Raw genomic sequence first — 21,940 nt, 5'->3', positions numbered from 1 at the left:
TTTAATTTACTATAGCAAGTATCCATTTCAAAGGCCTCTTCAAACTTAATCAGATGCATTTATAATAAATTATTTCAAGTTACTGAAAATATACTGCCAGTGCAGAATATCTTGTCTAAGTGATGTGTGCACGTGTTATTTTTTAAAAGCAATTAAGCAACCTGTCATTAGCTGACAAATCGGTCCACAGAGTGATCTGATATATACAATAGCAGCTCGGATCAGCTTATGCCCATCTGCAGGAAAGCATCCCCCATATGCAAAAGGGTTTTGCTAAAAGAATAGAGTGTTGTGTAAGATTCTTATGGCCTACTCACTAAGGCTAATACTGAAAACAAAGGGGAATGTGCACACACCTAACAGGAATTTCCTCAGATAAACAAAAGGCTTAAACACTGGATTCTTATCAGCAAAAGCCAGCAGATGCAGGAAACCCTTTGTGGGAAATTCTGGGCACCAGCTCTGAAACTAAGTCAATTCTAACATTTAAATGGAGGGCAAATCACACATCAACCTAGTTTTCAAAAATAAAACACACATTTTGTACTCTTAGATTTTGACTCTGAATTTATAAAATATTAATAGGTATCTTTACCTGCCTGTTTTAAACTACTAAGACAACACTTTAAAAATTTTGGATGGTAAATCAATTTATTTATTGTATTATATTTTCATAGAAAAAGTATACTAAAATAATAATGAGTCCAAACAAAATACATAAATTAGCCCTTATTGCTTTATAGTCAATAAAAAAAATAAATATTTTAGTTCCTTAGAATTGTCTATAAAATATTTTAAGTAATTATAAAACACAAACAAAAGCTTCCTCAGTCCTATTTCCACTATTATTTTAAAATTTGGAATTAGCCAACTATCAAAAAAAACTGGAGAAGCTACCTCCAATAAAAATTAAGCAAAATAGACGCACATACCCATTCTATTATTTAATCTATCAGTTTACTGAAACTTCTATCCCTCTACCACACCCAGATTTCCACACCAACTTTGAGAGAAATGGCATCTATTTTAAATCGGGTACCCTCTCAAAGCTGACTTATAGCATTATTTCTTGCTGACTTTCAGTCATTACTTTGGTTATTAGTTTCAGTAATTATTAACGTATTCAAAAATTTTCTGCTTCAATACTCTTGATTCTATGTCTTTGTATATTCCATTCTGTCTACCTGGATGATCCTCTTATGCCTGCTGGTCGTCTGCTAGTGTCTGCTCATCTTCCGGACCTTGACGTCCATGTTCTTGCTGGTAATAAGCCTTCCCTGACCCCAACAGAAGTTAGAGGCCATGTTACAAGTCCCTGCTGCAGCTTCTGTCTTCTCCTCACCAGGCATTTCTCACACTGTAGACAATGCCTGTCTGCCTGCTTGTGCCTGGTGCATCACTACACTATCCACAGGCTCTGAGGGAGGGCCCAGCACAGGGTAGAGGGCAAGGATTATCTGCCACATGAACTGATGACATGCATGATAAAGCACAATGCGTGTGTGGCATCCTTTGAGCTATGCCACTCTGTGAACATCAAACTGAAACAATGACTTATTTCACAAATTAAGAAAAACATTATTTTGAACATAACACCAGGTTAGTATGGCAGCATTCAGAAAAGGTAGTACAAATAATACAAAATTAGTTCACTGCTCCATGCCATCTCCAAGAATGTCGACACAGAGGATGACAACAGATGTTTCTGAAAGAGGACAATGACAGCACCTTCAGGGTGGCAGAGAATGGTGATGATGTGGCACTCTGTACACCTGCCTACCAGTCAGGAGACCTGGGTTCTCATCGCCCTGGTTCCAAATCTAGTCACTTGCTCTGAAACAGTTTCTTCTCTGGATAATAAGAACCCTTCTAATGCTAACATGTTGGAATTTTACGGGAAGAGAGGATTCTGAGAAGATGGTGGCTGTGGCAGCACAGTTTTTGAATCTTTCCAAATCCCAACATAAAAACAGACAAGGCTACTAGAGCTTTAAACCAAAAACCCACAGGCAACATATACTACAAAACTAAGTGTCAAGATATTGGCAAAAACCCCAAGATAAAAGCATAGCCACAAGACCTGTACGATGACAGCATCGAGGCAGGAGAAGAAAAGGGTAGCAAAAGGGCAGCTGATGGGGGGATAAGAGAATCCCAAAAGAGCCAAAGGGTGTTCACTGCAAAGTGAAGATAGCGCCTAAAACTGAGAGGGTTTTGTCCGCTGCAATAGTGGGTGGGCCCAAGGGGTCCCCAGTAGGAGCTAAAGGGGCTGGAAAAGCTTATGAACTCTTGAAACTGACCTGCCAGGCTTCCCTTCCAGGACAGGATCCCATCCTGGGGAGAAACTACTGAGAGGAATCAGAATCGAGCAAGGCAGGGATTATAGAGAGAAAGGAAAAAAGGTCCAGATAAAAATGGGGGGTGACAACAGAGCCAGAGAGTCACAGAAGCAAACCGCCATCTTTTCAACACTGTGTGAAAACAGCAGAAGAGGGAGTGGACTCTGTGGAGTGAGAAAAGCTGCCCTTGAATGAGGCCTTCCTCTAAAAGTCCAGGAAAACTAATTTCACATGAAAATGAGCCACAGCAAAGTGTCAAGGTCAAATCCCACACAAAGTTATCATAAGAAAAAAGAATATAAAGAGCAGAATAACACTGTACAGATACTGAAAGCGTGCCAGAAAGACATTATTATGGACGACATAAAAACTTAAACCTTCTTAAAAAACTGTATTCTTTTACTTATTTTAATTGACACATTGTAATTATCCATATTTATGGAATACAATCTGATGTTTTGATACATATATATGTTCCATGATGATCAGGTTAGGGTTGTTAGTATATGTATTACCTCATTCATTTATTATTTCTTCATGGCAAGAACATTCAAAATCATCCTTTGTAGCTATTATACAATATACAAAACTTAACAGTTAAGCAAAAAGATGTTAAGAAGGTGATACAAGCTATGAAAGGACAATATACATCAGAAATGAGATAACACGATTCAGGAAAGGATTAAAACTAAAAGAAAAAATCATTTCAGAAATAAAAGCTATACTAGACAGAACACAAAAAGAAATAAACACAACAGACAATACCTTAACAGAAAGATGAAAGAAAGAAAATTTTTTAAATACAAAAGAAATAAATAAAGAGATAAAAAGGTCACAAATAGTAAAGTCAGGTAGTGAAGCTGCAACATACAGCTAATAGGAATCCCAGAAGGGGAAAAAAAAAAAAAATCAAAGCAATTTATTTAAAGTTATAATACAGAAAAACTTCCCTGAAATTAAAAAATTTCTGAAACTATGTACTAAAAAAAGCACATCGTGTACCTGAGAATAGCAAGCCAGATGACTAATACACAGACGCATCCTAGTAAAATTACTGAGCTTTAAAAAATAGAAAAAAAATGCTTTGTCCATCTAGGAAAAAATAGCAAGTGACTTCTAAGGGGGAAAAATTAGATTATCATCACTCTTCGACAGCAACACTGTCAGGGAAAAATGAAAGGAACATATTGAAGACACTCAAGGAAAGAAAATATGAGTCAAGGATTTTAAACCCAGCAAAATTGACTTTCATGTATAAGGAACACATACATTCCACATTCAGAGAATACTGATCCCATGATCACTTCCTGAAAAACCTGCTTTAGAATGAGCTTCACACACCCAAAATGATCAGAGGGAGATGAGCATAAAGACTAGTGGCACTAAACACGGCATTAACATGTAAAATGGAGACTAATGAGGGCAGGGGAAAGAGTGGGTGCAGTGGCTACATGCTCAGGCGCTGTAGATGCAGCACCCGTATCTTAACGTGGGAAGAATCGGGAGAACACACAGAAAAAAATCCTTTTAACTGCTCTGGTAATTACTTAGTAGTATCATCCTGAATTTGAACAGGAAGGATCAGTATGATCTCATGAGGCACTTTACATTAACGACAACAAAAACGATCCTAGCTCTGTCCCCTGAATGCACCTTGACACAAGATCAACACAACAGCAACAGATAGTCCCAGCAGGCAGATTGTGGTTTTGAAATACCATTTCCTACTAAAAGAAATGAGAATTTCTCAGATAAAAGGTTGATTCCAGATCTGGGGCAGGAAATGTACAAGATGGTCCTAGATCTTTTGTCACCCCAGATAATGAAGAAGCTATCAAAGTCCACCAGATTGAGTCAAAAGCACTCAGGGGCCAACTTGGAGAGGCTCCTATTGGCCAAAGATGGAACAATTTACGCTTCAAATAGAATAAAAATTGCAACTGATTAAAATCTATTAAATATGTTAAAATTCATGAATTCACAATGATATGTAAAAAAAACTAATTAGGGACTGTCAGAGGATGATAACCAATTTACTATCCAGATGATAAAGGAAAATGCAATTATCCTGCTTTCCCTATATGAACTAAATCACTGTGTAACCAAATAGTGGAGGAAGGGAAGTATTTCTTTAAAAAGTATTCCAACTAATAAATGAAAAATAAGCATAGAATATCATTTCTAAAACCAGCAATGAACTAATAGATTTAGGCACTGAATATTGACAGCTGCTAGCACGACAAAAGAGATATGATGTGCCTCCCAACAAAAGAACACAGCATCACCTCTAGTTCTTCCAAAGTGATAGAACATGAGTCTGATCAAGCCTCTGGATCCAGCTGCCAACTTGCAGGAAATACAAAGGGTTGAGGAACATTTATAACTTCACCATAAATATGCAATCAGAAAAACCTAAACCACGGGCACTTAATAAACCAAATGCCCTTGGTTCCTCAACACTAATTTATATTTTCAATTAGTAAGCCCAGAATAAGTATTCAACATCTTTGAAATTCTCTGAACAGCAGCTACAAATAGAATTTTACTTATAGACTATTACAAAAATTAAAGAATTACTTCATAACATGATTTCATTAAAAATCCAAGATCATTTTTATATAAACATGGAAAAACCGATGTTATGTTTAGATGTGTGAGTATTAACTAATTACAGAATCTAATGCATAACTGGTTTTCTTAACTAGAGTACTTCCCCTTCCCTTGAATTTCCTCATATATAATGAAGCTTCAGAATACTGTTATGTACATGCTCAGGGTTGTCTCTTAGCAGAAGTGATAGGCTGGTCTAGTCCCCGAATGGTCGTTGGCATAAAATTGTGTGGTGTCTGCCAGGGACAGTAACTACTGAACAACATTTTTCTCTCAACTAAGTTAACCAGACTTTCAAAATAATTATACAGAGGACCTGAACTCATTAGCAGTATCCTCCAGTCAATTCTGTCTAGACTTTAAAATTCACATACAACATTCTATGATGTTTTCTAACATAAAACAAATTTGTGTTTCTTTTTTATTCCTTTTTAGAAAAACCTTTTAAAACATGTTTTAGTTAAATTATGCAAACCTGAGGTAAACCTGCAAAGGGAATAGAAGAATGTGTAGCTTCAGACAAACTAACTATGTTCCAAATTACAGAACGGAGTTAGTCACGGCTGTATCCAAAAGAATAAATACAAACAGCTGGAAAAGATGGCTGACTAGAACTTGTTTAAGAGTTACCTCAGAAATGTTTTTGTCGGTTTCTTTTCTTTTTTCTTCCAGTTTCCTTTCAATACCTACAATTCCTACAGCCCTTATTCTTCCTGGCTGAAAAACAAAAGTAGAAAATAAAACATACAGAATAGGAAGGAAACAAAATCTTTTGTAACCCACCACATTGTGTTTTCAGTGGTGGGAAGGACTTACAAAGAACCAAAGAAATGCAGCATACAATTATATCTAGTTTCCTTTCAAAACATTTGTCTGTTTCTTGCTGTGCATAATGATCTTCAAATCACTAAAGAAAAACCAATATACAATAATGGCGTATTTTACTCTGTATTTTAGATATAAATTAAATTTCCTATTCATTTTTGTTCTTTGGCAAGCTATTATGTATCAGATAGGGTCTCAAATGCACAAAAAAGTGTAGCTGAAATTTTGGAAATTGACAGTTATTATCCATTCAAGCTACTTTCACACATTTACATGCCTGTCCATAGTTGGTGATCATTTAGGCTGGCCTGGAAAATGTCACCCAGCTATACTGTCTATTCTCTCAAATGACACACTGATTGTGAAAAACAGAATGTGGTGAGTGGAATCCAACTTCTACCATCCTGAGAATTATTCTGGTAAGCAGTCATTTATGTTTACTACATGTCTACTGTCTATAGAGCACTAAATTAGGTGCTGTGAAAATACTTTTTTTAATCAGAATACCATTATTTTGTTTTTTGTTTGATAATCACAGAGTCTAGATGTAAGTATAGAGTTGAAATACTAGATTTGCAAACAGTTTAAAAAATACCTGGGGTCCTCTATTTGCTTGTAATGACTGGGAAACTGGCATATTCTCCCATCTTCTCTGTGTCATTTCCTCTGATAAACGCCTATAAAACTGTTAAGCAAACACATACACTTTATATGAGTCTGTCAGGTTGTGGCGTCCTTGTTTAAATCACTATTTAACATTTCTTTAGTATAAAGTTCTATTCAGTTACTTGCAATGAGCCTAGAAGTCTCAGAGACATCAAAGAAAATCAAAGGAAGTTCTTTTCTTGGGTCAACTTCAGACAGCACAAAGAAAAAAAAAAAAAAGAAAGGAACTGACCTTCTGTATAAAGTAGGCTATTCTCAACAAAGAGATGAGTGACAATGAAATACACAGTTACTTTAAACTATCCTGCCTATGTGGATTGTTTTCAATCTATAGTAAAACAAACACAGTGCCAGGAAAAACATACAACCATTTTCCAAGGAGGAAGCAAAGAATAATTTGTCTAGTTAAAATTTGAAGTCAGAAATTAGGGCCAAAACATACCTATGCTTACAAAAATATTAAATACATTTTCAACTACAGTGAGAATGATTTCAGTCACTTATATTTGCTTAGTGACTGTCTAAGGAGCACTTAGTGACTGTACAAAAGAAAACATAAATAATTTATGATATTCATGGGAAGATAAACACATACTTGCAAATGTCTAAAGAATACTTGTACAGGAACTTGTTGACCGGAGCATGTAAACTATTATACTGCAGAATAATACTTAAGTGATTGAGAGACTGAATGATTTAAGACTGGTGAGCTTTTAGATACTGAGGTACTGTAACATTTCATTGCATTTATTTATCCTCTGTTCCTTTAACAAAACTACACCACTGAACACTTTACTAGTAGCCTAATGGCATGGCTTAGCACATTTCCAGCCTCTGTTTCCTCCTTGTCCCCACACCCTCCTGCTTTCCGTTCCTACTGAAACCTCAACTTCATATTCCCCACTGTCTGATAAGGCTTAAGACAGAGTAAAAATTATACTGTACAAATATGGTAAAACTTAGTACACTGTATAATATTGTCTTCCATCATATTAACAAATCACAACAAAAATACACACACATATATTTTTCTAGTCCAGTTTTATTCATATAGAAACTTACCTCAATCTGGCCATGTTCTTTGAAGGAGAGTTTGATGTAGGAGTTCTTACTACTCTGGAATGGGCCAGGTTCTTTGTTAGGAGGAGCTGGGTGAAGATGAACCACTATTTTGGCACTAAAAAAAAGAGCAAATGTAACGTATTTAATTACCTTTAAAAAAATCACTAATTCTATTTTAGGAACTTTGAATATATCTAAAGTCACTTTTAAAATTCATGTGGAAACAAAGAACATCCTTTTAAAGTTCGCGTTAATTCAATATCAATAAGCTTTCAAAAATATCTCTACTTAAAACTTATGAGCTATAAACCAAAAAGTTTTAAGTTACTAGCTCTATAAACTAAATAAAAATGTAGTTTTAGAAAATAAGTTCAAAATAAATTTGCAAAATTTTGAGTGGTGGCTTATGATTAGAGTTTTCCATCTGCAGTCATCCCCAGAGGTTATAAGGGGGCCTGTAATTTCTGCCAAAGCATACTACCTTACTCATTTTAAAACACAAATGTAAAAACTTATCTGTAAAACTGGCCAGCTGATATTTTATTAAAACTCCATCCAAAACTAACATTCTACAATGTCATTTGTTAGAAATGCCACTCAATCAACAGCATGATCTAGAAAGATACCCAATGGCAAAAACAATTCTCAAAATGCTGCTGCTCTAGGAACACAAACTACCGTTATCTTCTGTGCTATCAAGAATACCACCATATTTTTTCAGCTTCATAAGCCTGTTTCCCTCCTTTTTTTCCAACCTGTTCAATAAGCAATCTTCTATAAAGATTAAGGAAACTAAAAAACCCATAATCAAAATTATCCTGTATTCCTAGTTTATAGCTTTTTCTTTATGATTACATTATAGATACACTTATTACTCAATTTTACTTTTGTTTGTTTGGGCCAATATGGTTGCCTAAATATCACTGTAAAATTGAAATACCACGTGTTGGGCCTCCTCAACTGGGGCCAGCCTTGTAAGAACTTTTCATCTATGCCCTTGTGGTGAACATCCTTAAATGAATAGAGAAAATAAACTACACAAGCAGAATTATAGGACTGTTTGAAACAAACCATCAAGTAGAGCAACAAAACTATGACAATTGTGACAGGGAGACTGAGAAAAAGCATTTCACAGTCTCTAAAACTGAAAAACCTCAGTCGTACTATCAAATTCTGTCAAAACAAATGCAATGAAAAGCTAAAACATGATGATACAAATAGTTAAGAAATTCCAAAGTAAGCATTAAAAATCCATGCCAACTTTTCATATATTCTTTTTAGTCAATTATTTTATTTCATCAAGTTCAAAATCTGTGAAACGAAAGAAGCAACTTGAGTTCAGAGATGTTAAAAGGTGAAAAAATATGCATTTTTAAATCAGTGCAGTATGGTAATTGTTTAGGGAGAGGGGCTGGGAACTAAAGAGAATATTTGAGAAAAGTTAATTTGGCATATTAGTGAAATCATCCTTAGTGAAGGTGTTTAAAAAATAATATACTAATGTGAAGGTAAATACTTTAAATATTTTTGTTACAGAATTTAGATTTCCTTGAAACACAGCAGAGGAAAATTCAAATGATCTGGAACACCCTCAAAGTTTTACTTTCTAGAACTTAATTAAGAGGGAGGAAAGTACAAAGGGGAAAATATATATATTATAGGAACAATCTACTCTAAAAATGTATGGCTTATTAATCTTTTCAAAATGTTGGTTAGTTTCTTTTACGTCAAATAAGCAATCTTTTATGGTAGCTATTGCATTGCATGTCCAGTGAAGTTCAACACAGTTTAACTTCTACTGAAGTGTCTAAACCTAAAGATAGACCTATACAGGAAAGAAAAAGTCCATGCCAACAATATTTGTTCATAAATCTCCTCAATTATGTGCACTTAAAATATAAAGCCTAGTTTTGGGTATACTTGACTAAACAGGAACATAGGAACTTATGTTTTTACACCAGAGTGGTTGCATTTCCTGGTTTGCCTGAGATGGTCCCATTTTATGCTTGTTGCCTTGGTCTAATTATTAATTGTACCCCCCTGTTATTCTTATAAGTGTCCCATCTTGGACAATAACTATTAAGATGCTCTATTTAATCCTGATATCTGAACAAATCAAACTGGAATGATAAACTTAATGATCAGCTAGAATAGGATCAAAGTCAGTTAACTTTCTCAGACAGGTTACTTCTGATTTTAAGTACTGAATGACAGGTACACAGACTTGTGAAAGCAAAGTGTCTGTGGAAATATATACAATGATAGCTGGGCTACATTTTTTTATTATGATGTACATATAGTAATACAAGGATATTCCAGCAAACCTTAGTACTTTATTCATGCTTTAAGAATAACTTTGTACGTCAATGAGTCTAAGGTAGGTCAGTACCTTCTTAATGGGCCTCCTGACCGACAGCATGACACGAAACATTTTTCGTGAATAAAGACTGTAATATATAGACCTTACCTCTTCCCAATCCCAGCTGCCTGTTCTTCAATGAACACAATTTGGGAAAGAAGAATGGCCATGCAGCACTCCTATGAGGAAATCAATAGAAAACAAAATCCATAACACTTACAGAAATCCTCATTTATAAAATGCATTAAATATAAATATATATATATAAATATATAAATGCATTAAATAGATTGTCATATAGCTTACTGATGAAAATTTAAAAAATAATAATTTTATTTTATTCCTTAAATAAACTTAAGGAAAAATAAAATAAAAGTAATACTGTGGTGGCATTTTGCTTCATGGAAGAATCTAAGAGGTTTAAAAGCAGCTGTAAGTACCTTTGCTTTGTTTTTTGATTTTTGGGAGGTTTTCCTGGCAGCTGGCTGGTTTGGGGATCCAGACCTTTGACCCTGGTGTTGTAACACCACACTCTAACCAACTGAGCTAACTGGCCAGCCAACCTTTGTTTTTATAATGGACACATTTTTTAAAAGTAATACTTATATGAAAACTTTTAAAATGTATTTTCTTATATGGAAAGCAAAAAACAAAATGGATAAATCAAAACAATTTTAAGGAGTGTGTTATACAGGTGATTTTTCTTCTTTACGATTTTCTGTACTTCACCCGTACACATACAATTAGGTTTTAGTAGAATATATCAATGTAGCTTCCTTCTATTAGTACATCTAATTTTCAAAATTATTATACATGACCAGCATGTAATATGTCTAACGATTTGTCCAAATTTGTCTCTTTATATGATAATCAAAAAAATATACACCTATCCTCCCCCCCAAAATTTCTTTCCTGAATGTTTATTACTTTTAAAAGAATTAGACAACATTAATAGTATAAGGCATGCATTATTAATAGGGGCAGTATCACCTCTAAGGGGGCAAAAATTGGTTCCTGGGGAGAAAAAAGTCAGATATTACAATGGTTAGCAGACTGACAAAGACCATAGTACGAGATACAGTTTATTTGTGGTATATAAAATTTTCATGGGGAGCAGGGCAATTCGGAAAATAAAAACACATATAAGATACCTTATCTTAATGGCAACACTGAAATTAATCTACATACAAGTACACTTTCAAGTTGAAGCTCCTTAGAATAAAGATATCAGTTCTATATACACATAACTCGCTCTCCTTCCTAGAAATTAAAAAATGGGGGTTGGGGGGAGAGGAGTTGTCCTGCTGAGTGACTCAGAGGAAGTTCTCAATATCTAGGTAAAATCATGCACTTCATGGCAGACCTATCCTCGATTCTCAACAACAACTGGAAAATGGGCTATTTTAAGGACATACAAGCCTTTTTTAAAGACCCCTCACAATTGATGGGAAATTACTGCCCAGTTATACATGGAACATTCAGGTGTTGAGTAGAATTTCACCGGTGTTTAAAAAAGAGGAGTCACCATGATTCTCCATCCAGTAATTACATAAACTTTTCTGGAGTTGAATGAGGTACAACACCTAACTCCTATCTCAGCACTCCATTTAGAGAAATCATACGGGACACACTCTTGACATTACAAAAAGGAAAATTTATTGCATCCATTTATAGTTTTGCCAGAAAAGAAAAACAGAAAGAAAAGCTTCAGTGATCCAAAACCTACAATAAATGCAAAAAACTGTATCTTACATGATTCTTCTGATCTCTCCAAATCAGTCGGTGTGTACTAAGAAGGAGGGTCCCAGCATCAAATTTTATCTAGAAAGACAAGATCATCACAAAATATTAATAACTGCCTTGGGCTGAATGTCCCCCCAAAACTTAATCCCCACTGTAACTACTGAGGATGGGAAATCCTATTATGGTGACTGAAAGGTGGGGCCTCGAAGAAGTGATTATATTGCAGGACCTTGCTATAATGAATGGACTAAAAATGGTGGTCATGGGCATGGTTCTGAGGGCTTTAAAAAGAGAGTGAATGAGGAGGTTAGTCTCTTGCTCTCTCTCCTCCACCATTTTCGCAATGTGATACTCAGCTGTCACCATCACCACACCAAGGCTCTCACCAGAGGTGTTCCCTGGAGTTTGGACTTTCAGCCTCTGAAACTGTAAGCAATAAATTTTGGGTTTTTTTACAGATTACCCAGTTCCATGTGTTTTGTTATAAGCAACAGAAACGGACTAATACAATAACATATCACTCAATGTGGTGCAGACTTTTTTCTTCATGAATGATACAATACTAAGTTAATCATATAAATAAACATTTTCCTTTTAGAACTAGGCTTATCACAAATTAAATAGAAGCAATCTACACAGTCCATAAGTCATATATATAGCCTTGATAGAATTAGGAAAAAACTGCAAACAACCTGGATGTGTAACAATAGGGGAGTGGTTCAATAAAGCATGAGACATCCACACTAAGGAGTCTATGGAGGGGTTGAAAAGAATGATGAGGCAGAATGTATGGATTGTATGTATGGACTATCATGAACTATAAGACACTGAGTTAGTGGGGAAAAAAGCAAAATGTGTGCGTGTGTGTGCACACATGCACACACACACACACAAGTAGTAAACAAAGCTCTAAAAGGAACACACAGTGATCTGTTAATAATTATTTCAGAAAAAGTATGAGGGAATGGGTAAAAGGAAAGCAAAGAGCCCTTTTAACTCTACACTTCACTATTGATTGATTTATTTTATTTGAATGAGATTGAATTCATGTATAACACTCATATAACTTTTCTTAATAAGAAGAAAATCCAGAAACAGACACAAACACATACAAAAATAAATACAGATGGAGAGTCAATCAATGGCCCTGGGACAACTGGGTTGCCATGTAGGGAAAAAAAAAACCCCATAAATCTTGATTTATTTGTTCTGTTTTGTTGGGGTTTGTTTGTTTGGCAGCTGGCCATTATGGGGACCCAAACACCATGCTCTAACCAACTGAGCTAACTGGCCAGCCCTTAAAGCTGGACTTATACTTAACACACTGCACCAAAATGAATTCTAGATGGATCAAATGCTTGAGTCAAAAAAAAAAAAAAAAAAAAGCTATAAAAACACTAGAAAAAATCATGAGATAATTTACAAAATAATCTCAGTATGGAGAAGGCTTTTCTAATAAAGGCATTAAACCCACCAGCATTACAGGAAACGATTGATAAATTCAACTCCACACATGCACACACAAATTTCTCATGGCAAAAACCATCAAGGGCAAAGACAAAAAGAAGAAAGCAGACTAGGAAGCATAACTGCAACTCGCATCAGAGACAAAAGGCTAACTTCCTTACTACATAAAGCACTCTCACAAATCAATGAGAAAACTGCACTGGAGAAATGGACAAAGCCTATTAACAGAAAGTTCAGAGAAAAAGAACTAGAAATGACTCAAACACACTAATAAATGCCCAATCTCAATGAAAGTAAGAGAAAGCCAATTAAGAGAACATCAAAATACCCCTCTATACCATGAGATTGACAGAGCTCCAAAAGTTTGATAATATTGTGTTGGTGAAGTTGGGGAAACGGGCATTCTCACACATTTGCTGGAGGGGCAACCTCTGTGGAGGACAATTTGTTAATATCTATCAGAATTACAAATACATATATCTTTTGACCCAGTGGTACTTGGCACTTCCAGGAATTTATCCCATTGATAAATTCACACATGCACAAGATTATGCATTGCTGTTTATAAGGACAAAAGATAGGAAAAAATTCAAATGTCCATCAGCAGGGAAATGTACACCCACACAATGGACTATTAGGCAGTCATTAAAAAGAGTGTGGAGATGCTGACTGTGTTTAATAAAATCTGAGATCCCATTAATTGTAAGATGCATCCTAATTTCAAAATTGTTAAAATGTGAAAAAAAATGTGCATTTAGAGTTGATACAACATGGCACGTTCTCCATATATATTAAGTGAAAAAAGCAGGTTCAGAGCAGTATGCAGAATATATTACAAATTTATATTTTAAAAAGGAAAAAACAATATACTTCACACAAATACCTATGTATGACACACATGCATAGCTTTCTAGAATGACACATTGGTGGCCTCTGAGGGAGAACTGGGTGAACAAGAGACAAGAGTTGGGGGGGGGGGGTTAACTTTACTCTCTGTTGTGGACTGAATGTTTGTATGCCCCCTCCCAAATTCATATGTGAAGCTCTAACCCCCAATGTGATAGTTTTGGGACATGGGGCCTTTGAGAGGTGATTAGGTTTAGATAAGGTCATGAGATGGGGCCCTCAGGATGGGGCCCTTATAAGAAGAGGAAGAGACACGAGGGCTTTCTCTCAATGATTACACACCGAGAAAAGACCATGTGAGCACCCAGCAAAGTGGTGGCCATCTGCAAGTCAGGCCCTGACCAAGAACCAATTCTGCCGGCCCCTTGATCTTAGACTTCCCAGCCTCCAGAACTGTGAGTAATAAGTGCCTGTTGTTTAGGCCACCCAGTCTACAGTACTTTGTCATAGCAGCTAAGCTGCCTAAGAAATACTCTTTGGGGGTTGGGGATTATATCTCCTATTCAAAATATAAATTTTAAAATGTTTTTTTAAACTACAATAAAATCACACACACACACAAAAATGCCAGCTAGGCCTTTAGTACCAAACCTTTAACCCTCATAATTTGCACTGAAAATTATATAAATAGGCACATTTTACAGTTGAAACCCAATAGAGTAATGAATTAAACCTCTTCATTTCTGTTAAAAGCAAGAAATATATTGGAAGCTTCTATTAACTCTAATTACTAGAAAGTGGAATTTGCAATAAGGTAGGACTTGCTTGTATCCTTTCCAGGAGTATTTAGTTATTTTGAAAGTTACTAAGCTGGTCCCATTTATAAGGCTGTCTTACAACACAAATTCTAAAGAAAGCATTTTAGTGAGGGTCTGGCTTATTACAAATAATAATGGAATTCTTTTGAGTTTAAATTAATATGATTAAAAATGTTTGTCAAGTAAATAACCAATTGGAGCATCATTATGTAGCATTCTTAAATACAATCATAAGTTATTTATGCAATTGACAATATATTACAAGATATTATGATATTAATATAGAAAAACGTAGGTTTCAAGATAGTACACAGCATGATTACACACACAGAGAATATGCCAAAAGTAATTGTTTAGGGGTAGTAATATTACTGATTATTTCATGTTTCTTCTTTTGGCTTATCTGTATTTAACAACTTTATTATTTGGCTAATAAAATGAAATTTGTCACAGGCATATATAACACAGGCATATGTAACTCCGAAATGTTTATAAATTTTTCTTTATCATGCACAGAAACATGTCAAAAAAGTCCTTGCATAATAAACAACCAACACACTTTTTAACATACATTTTGAAAAATTGTTTTCTAAGAATAATGTCGGTCTATATTATTAATGTTTTAAAATTAGTAAGTATTAAATAATGATATGGTTAATAAACTTTAATGATAACAGACCTACTGAACCATCTAATCTAAATACACTTTGTGACAGATTATTCCAACAAAATACTTCAACACATCAGAGAAAAACCTTAAGAATTCCACGTTTTCCTCTGAATCACAAGTAAAACATATGTACTCCTAGCACTTAATTCAGTCTAGGTTCAAATGTTTTGGTTAATATCATTTATGCAAAACCAGATAACTGAGTTTAAGATAATTTTTAAATCTTTTTTGCCAATGAGTAAGATTTCCCTTTTCTAAAAGCAAGTATTTTATTAACTTGAAAGTGCATGATGCTGCATTAAAACATAATAGTTCTGGGCCAACCCCATGGCGCACTCAGGAGAGTGCGGCGCTGGGAGCGCAGCGACGCTCCCGCCCGCGGGTTCGGATCCTATATAGGAATGGCCGGTGCACTCACTGGCTGAGTACCGGTCATGAAAAAGACAAAAAAAACCAAAAACAAAAACATAATAGTTCTGATTAAGAAACTTTGCACTGAGTGACCACGGAGCAGGGAGACGTACAGCAGGGGAGGCGGAAGCTTGGCAGAGACCACACACCCTGCGGTGCCACCACCAAGCGATCCAGCAGGTAAGCCTCACCGCTGCCACTCATCTCCTTCCCCAGCCAGGCCCAGTGCCAACGGAGCAGGGAGACATCCAGCAGGGGAGGCAGCAACTTGGCAGAGACCACACACCCTGCGGTGCCACCGCGTGACCCAGCAGCCCAGCCGAGTGCATGCTGACAAGAGAGGTGGCTCCCTGGAGAGGCCCAAGACCCAAGGCAACCACACATGCAAGGCACTAGAGGCCAACTGAGCAGACACTGAGGTAGCCATACCAAATTGGCAACCCTAGCAACATCCTAGTCAGACAACAGTGTCAAACCTGTGGACTGTGAAACCCCCTGCCACAATGACTAAACATGAAAGGAAAGATACCAGAAATATGAAAAATCAAAAAAGTACACCACCAAAGGGTAATAACTCTCAAGCTCTAGATCCTATAGAACAAGAAGCCCTTGAAATGTCTGACAAGGAATTTCGAGTGATAATTCTAAGGAAACTGAATGAGATACAAGAAAACTCAGCTAGACAACATGATGAAAGGAGGAAAAGTATACAGAACCTGAAAGAAGAAATGTACAAGGAAATCAATGCCCTGAAAAAGAATGTAGCAGAGCTTGCCAAACTGAAGAATTCATTCAACGAAATAAAAAACACAACAGAAAGTTTAACCAGCAGGCTTGCAGAAGCAGAAGAGAGAACTTCTGACCTTGAAGATGGGCTTTTTGAAATAACACAGGCAGACAAAAAAAAAAAGAAAAAAGAATTAAAGGCATTGAAGAAAATCTGAGAGAGATATCAGACAACCTTAAGCGCTCAAATATCCAAGTCATGGGTATTCCAGAAGGGGAGGAAAAAGGAGATTGCATTGAAAACATACTCAACAAAATAGTGGCAGAAAACTTCCCAGTTATTGGAAAAGACACAGATCTTCAGATTCAGGAAGCTCAAAGATCCCCAAACGTATTCAACCCAAAAAGGTCTTCTCCAAGACATGTTATACTCAAATTAGCAAAACTCAAAGACAAAGAGAGAATCTTAAAAGGTACAAGAGAGAAGTGTCAAATCACCTATAAGGGAACCCCAATCATACTGACATCAGACTTTTCATTACAAACTGTTGGGCCCATTTTTAGGAGCAAACATTATCTGTGAGCCACATGGTGCCTATGGGTGAAGGATGAAGATGGCACCCGTGGGAAGTAGGGGAGTTGTAACCCAAAATAGCTCCAAAAGGTTTTTATTGGTCCTCCAGTATTTCCGCACTCGTGAACCCTGTGTGATCGCTATGCTCAACATGTTAGTACAAAATGCATGCCCACGTGATCCTTTAATTGATTGGTTAGTTCATGGAAAGCCCCTACTTGCTTGCTTATTTAAATTGCAATGTAACGGCAATAAAGTGGAACTGCCCTGACAGAACCCCTGCCGCGTCTGAGTGTCCCTTTCGTGGGGCTGGGTTGGTGGTCAGCAGGTCACTTTTCCCCGAGATCCCTCGGTCCCAACACCGGGGCTAATCCTGTCGGCTCCTCCTTCTGGGTCTGCGGGAGGACCCCAGGCACTCCCCCGCAACAAACCCTAAAAGCCAGAAAGGAATGGGATGATATATTCAAAATACTAAAAGACAGAGATTGCGAGCCAAGAATACTCTACCCTGCAAGGCTATCCTTCTGAAATGAAAGGCAAATAGTATATTTCTCAGACAAAAACTGTGGGAGTTCACTACCACACGACCATCCTTACAAGAAATTCTCAAGGGAGTACTGGGTTTGGTACCTGAAAAATAACCACCACTGCCATAAAAACCCAAGAAAAATCAAAACCCACTAGTAGAGAGAATTATATTAAGTGAAACAAGTCAGGCACAGGAAGAGAAAAATCACATGTTCTCACTTATTTGTGGGAGCTAAAAATAAGTAAATAAATACACACACAAAAAAAAAAACAGGCGGGGAGGGAAGAAAACATAAAAATTACAATTCCTTGAAGTTGATACGACAAGTGAACAGAAAGGACATTGTTGGGAGGGAGGGGCGAGAGGGAGGAGGGAGGGAGGTTTCAGTAATTGGCCACAATAATCAACCACATCGTATGTTGACAAAATAAAATAAAATTTGGAAGAAAAGAAAAAAAAAAAAAAAGAAACTTTGCATTTTATCTTACTGAAATCCAAGCATATGGATGTGAATTTAAAGCTCAAGCCAGAGTATGTTCCATTGCTATGTCAATTAACAATGTGCAAGTGTAAAATGTTGCTCCCTTAAGTGAAGAAATTCTGTAATAGTTCCATTCAGGGATTCCAATGAGTTATGATGTAAACCTTAGACAAGTTTAGGCTGGTTTGCTTCTACTACTCTGAGCTAGAATAATTTTAACTACTTAAAAGATTATCTAATTTAGGCACTCATTGAAAAGTTCTTACCCTATTTTGGGGGTTTTTTTTTTTTTACATTTTTTCTGTTATAAAAGTAATATATGTTCATTGTTGAAAATCTGGAAAATATTTAAAGAAAAGTCTAAGAAAGAAAATGTAATCACTCAAAATCATACCAGCCAAAAACACACACACACACACACACACACACACACACACACACACGTACACAAAATATCATGATATTTATAGTTTTATAACTATAAATATATAGTTATGAAATATAGTTATGAAATAGTTAGCAGCCTATCATTAGCAATTCCTTATGCTAATTAGGGCATGCCATAATTGAATTAACTTGTCACTGAGGTGCACATTCAGATTGCTTCCAATTTTTCCCTATATATAACATACATATATTATATAATAATCGTGAAATGAGCACCTCACATGTAATATTTTTATGCATTTCTGATTATTTCCCAAGGGTAAATTACTAAAAGTGAAATAGTTAGCTGAAAAAGAGTAAACATTTTCTAAATCTTCTGGTATACGCTGCCAGCTTGCCACTTTACACATTACTAACCTTCTTACATTATTTTTTAAATTAGCTGAGGCTATAGAAGCATCTATGAATTCAAACAAATGACCTGTCTATACTGCTTATGAAAACAACACATTAGCCAGTCATAATGGGCCCATGAAAACTGTGCCTGTATAAACAAGCAAGCATACATTCATAAGAGGCACTGGGGGTGGGGAAGAGTCCACTGGATCTGATTTGGAATTCTAGCTCCACCAATTACTAGTTGTGTGATCTTGAAGAGCTCACAGTTTTCTTAACAATGAACTATGGGTCTCATTTCCTCATCTTGTGGAGGACTAGCTATACTAAACATTACATAAATAATCTAGTAATGGTAACTGCTATGTTTTGAAGTGCTGCAGCACCATGAACAAGGCACAGGTTTTGGGAATCTGATCAACAGAGATTTTTTACGTCCTGTCTCTCTCTGCAGATCTCAGGCAAGTCATTGTATCTGAGTGTTATTTTCTCATTCAGTAAAATAGTAACCTCATATACCTGTTGAGAGGATTAAATGAGATCATATATACAGCTCCAGGCACATAGTAGGTACTTTAATTATTCATTTTTTTTTAAAGATGTTTCACACCCACATCAGCCAGAAGATACAAGGATGAGCAATGCACACTCTCCACCCTCCAGGACCATCCAACTGGTCTAGAAGACAGCCATGTGCACACCTGCCAGGGGAATGTGTGGGGGTGCACGCTATGAAGACTAAGCAGTCTGGACTGCAGTCCCTAAACTAAGGGAGCCAGTGAAGGATTGTGAATGGGAGGCTAACTTGATCGGATTTGGAGGCAGATGTGCAGCCTCCTACAGTCTTCTGCACCACCTGAGGTCTGAAAGCCTTCCAGAAGAGGGAGGAAGCTGGGACATAGCACTTTTCCCCAGGAATCAATCTGGCCCTTGCTCACCCTAGGGACCAGACAGCTACAGACAGCTCAGCAAGTTACTGAGGAGATCCAGCCTGGGGACACAGCAGTGGGAACGGTCATCTTAGAGTCCCACTCCAATTTCAAGACACCTAGACCTTCCCCCACTGCCTCCAGCTTTTAGAAGAATTCTTGACTAGATCAAAGGGTCCCAAACTAAGTTTTTTCCCATGACTTTTTTCTTAAACCTCTGACCCTATATAACCATCTGCTAAAACAAGCAGCAAACATTTTAAAGGAAAAATTAGAATCTGCTGGTTCAACGTTTTTCACATACAAGTACTAATTGTTGTGATTTTACATTATTTTAAAAATTTGATAGCTGTACAAGTATTGCCTGTCAGCAAAGGTGTTCCTAATTTGTCTACTGGAGTTTGCTAGAACAGAGTGCAGTGCTCTGCAAAAGTACGACTTCCAGGTGGTCCCTCAGGGAGCGGCACTGGAAGCATCTTTGAGGAAACATCTATCATTGCCAGCATTCAGTTCCTCTTAGAGTGGGGGCAGAATCGAACCTGCTGAGGGAGGAGAGGTTGATTAAGCTTCACATTTAAAATAGTCCCGAAGATGTAAACTTGATAAGAAAGAAAAAACAAATAAATTTAGCTTGTCACTGCCATCCAAAGATGCAAGACCGAATTCGAGATCTTCTTGAGATCAACCTAATAAAAGTGCTAAGGCAGTAAATGAAGTAAGTCCAAGGAAATTATTTAAGGAAAAGACCTTGAAAACAACAGAAGCAACACAGTACATGGAAAATGCCCTAAAGGAGTCAGGAGACCTGGGTCCGACATCACCTGTGCCTCTAGATAGCTGTAAGCACCACCAGGAAAAGCTATGGGTCAAGGAACATGTACCAAAGTTCAGAAGGAAGTTTGGTTAACAAAACCACAAGGAAGGAGAGGTAGCAAGTGAGAACTTCTGGAAACTAAAAATGCTTGTGGGTAAATTGTTAATTTTTTTTTCTAATTCCAGCTTATACATTTCAGTCCAGCACAGGATATTTCATAGTTTCACCGATGTAGCGACCACATGTTTAGTTAAACTTCTTACTTCTCCCTCAGTCTGCAAACGCATCTCCTAAGACTTCTGCCTGCACTACAAGACATGGCCTACTGCATCACTCTACAAAACATAAGCTCAAAACTCCTAAAGTAATTACGAAACAAAACAAAAAACCCACGAGCCTTTGGCAAGGGCATTCCAGTGAGGAAGACGCTGCTACCTCTTTCGGAAATCCTTGCAAAGCTGTCCCTCACCTTTTTGCCCAGGGCAGATCTGACAATCCCTCGACCTCCACAGGTCCCCGCCAAAGCTGCCGGGGGGTCAGAGGCTGCCCGACAGCAAGGCGGAGTGGGCCGGCCGGCGACGACGCCCGGGATCCGGCGGCTCCGGGGGTCCGAACCCGCCCCAGGAAGCCGGGCAGCGGGCGTCCTCGGGACGCGCCTGTAGTGCTGCGGGGGGCGCGGGGAGAGGCCACAGTCCGCGCCGGCGGAAACCCTTCCACAGCTGGGCTCGGCGCGGCGGGCGGCCGGCCGGGGGAGACGAGCGCCGAGCCTCGCACACAAAGGCCGGCCGGGGCCCGAGGGCCGACAGCCAGGCCGCGCCGAGCCGGGCCGAGCGCCCACCAGGAGCCCGTTCCGCCTGCCTCCGGGAGGGCCGGCCGCGGGCGGGCCGCCGCCCTACCTTCTCCTCGCCGTCGTAGACGCGCACGCCGCGCTGCTGGATCACCAGAGTCTCGTTGATCTCCAGGAGGCCGCTGGTCCACATGAAGCGGTCCATGGCCGCCGCCAGGCCGGCCTCAGCCGCTCGCCCGCTGGCCTGCGCCGGCGCTCCCGGGCAGCCAGCCGCGCGCAGGGCAGCCTGCGGCGCCCCCTGGCGGCCGGCGACGCGGAGGCCGGCCGGGAGGGAGGAAGAAGAGAGCGGCCTAGCCGGGCGCCCTGGGGAGCGGGCGCGGAGCGTCCCCTGGCGGTCCGTCCGCGACAGCGTTTTGAACCCTTGATCGCGCCGGCTGTCCACCCCATCCTAAACCCAGAGCTTACCTGGGACGTGGCGGGAGTCCAGACCCTAGCCTGGAC

At 38.1% G+C, this 21,940-nt stretch overlaps 1 protein-coding gene across 2 annotated transcripts in view; it reads right to left on the bottom strand.

Annotated features, from left to right (window-relative positions):
• The window catches only part of VPS36 (vacuolar protein sorting 36 homolog), a 31,424-nt gene extending 9,723 nt beyond the window's left edge, over window positions 1-21,701 (bottom strand). For both annotated transcript variants that reach the window (XM_063102910.1, XM_063102912.1), the window contains exons 1-6: window positions 21,549-21,701; window positions 11,614-11,682; window positions 9,970-10,040; window positions 7,503-7,617; window positions 6,370-6,459; window positions 5,580-5,666 (exon numbers count right to left, since the gene is read on the bottom strand). In XM_063102910.1, coding sequence (XP_062958980.1) covers window positions 5,580-5,666; window positions 6,370-6,459; window positions 7,503-7,617; window positions 9,970-10,040; window positions 11,614-11,682; window positions 21,549-21,644 — 528 coding nt within the window. In that variant the 5' untranslated portion in view covers window positions 21,645-21,701. The remainder of the gene's footprint in view (window positions 1-5,579; window positions 5,667-6,369; window positions 6,460-7,502; window positions 7,618-9,969; window positions 10,041-11,613; window positions 11,683-21,548) is intronic.
• Between the last annotated feature and the right edge of the window lie 239 nt (window positions 21,702-21,940).

Source organism: Cynocephalus volans, chromosome 7 (assembly GCF_027409185.1).
Source record: "Cynocephalus volans isolate mCynVol1 chromosome 7, mCynVol1.pri, whole genome shotgun sequence".
NCBI classification, from domain to species: domain Eukaryota; kingdom Metazoa; phylum Chordata; class Mammalia; order Dermoptera; family Cynocephalidae; genus Cynocephalus; species Cynocephalus volans.
The sequence above is the reverse complement of the archived record's forward strand: the minus strand, read 5'-3'. Positions and strand labels throughout refer to the sequence as shown.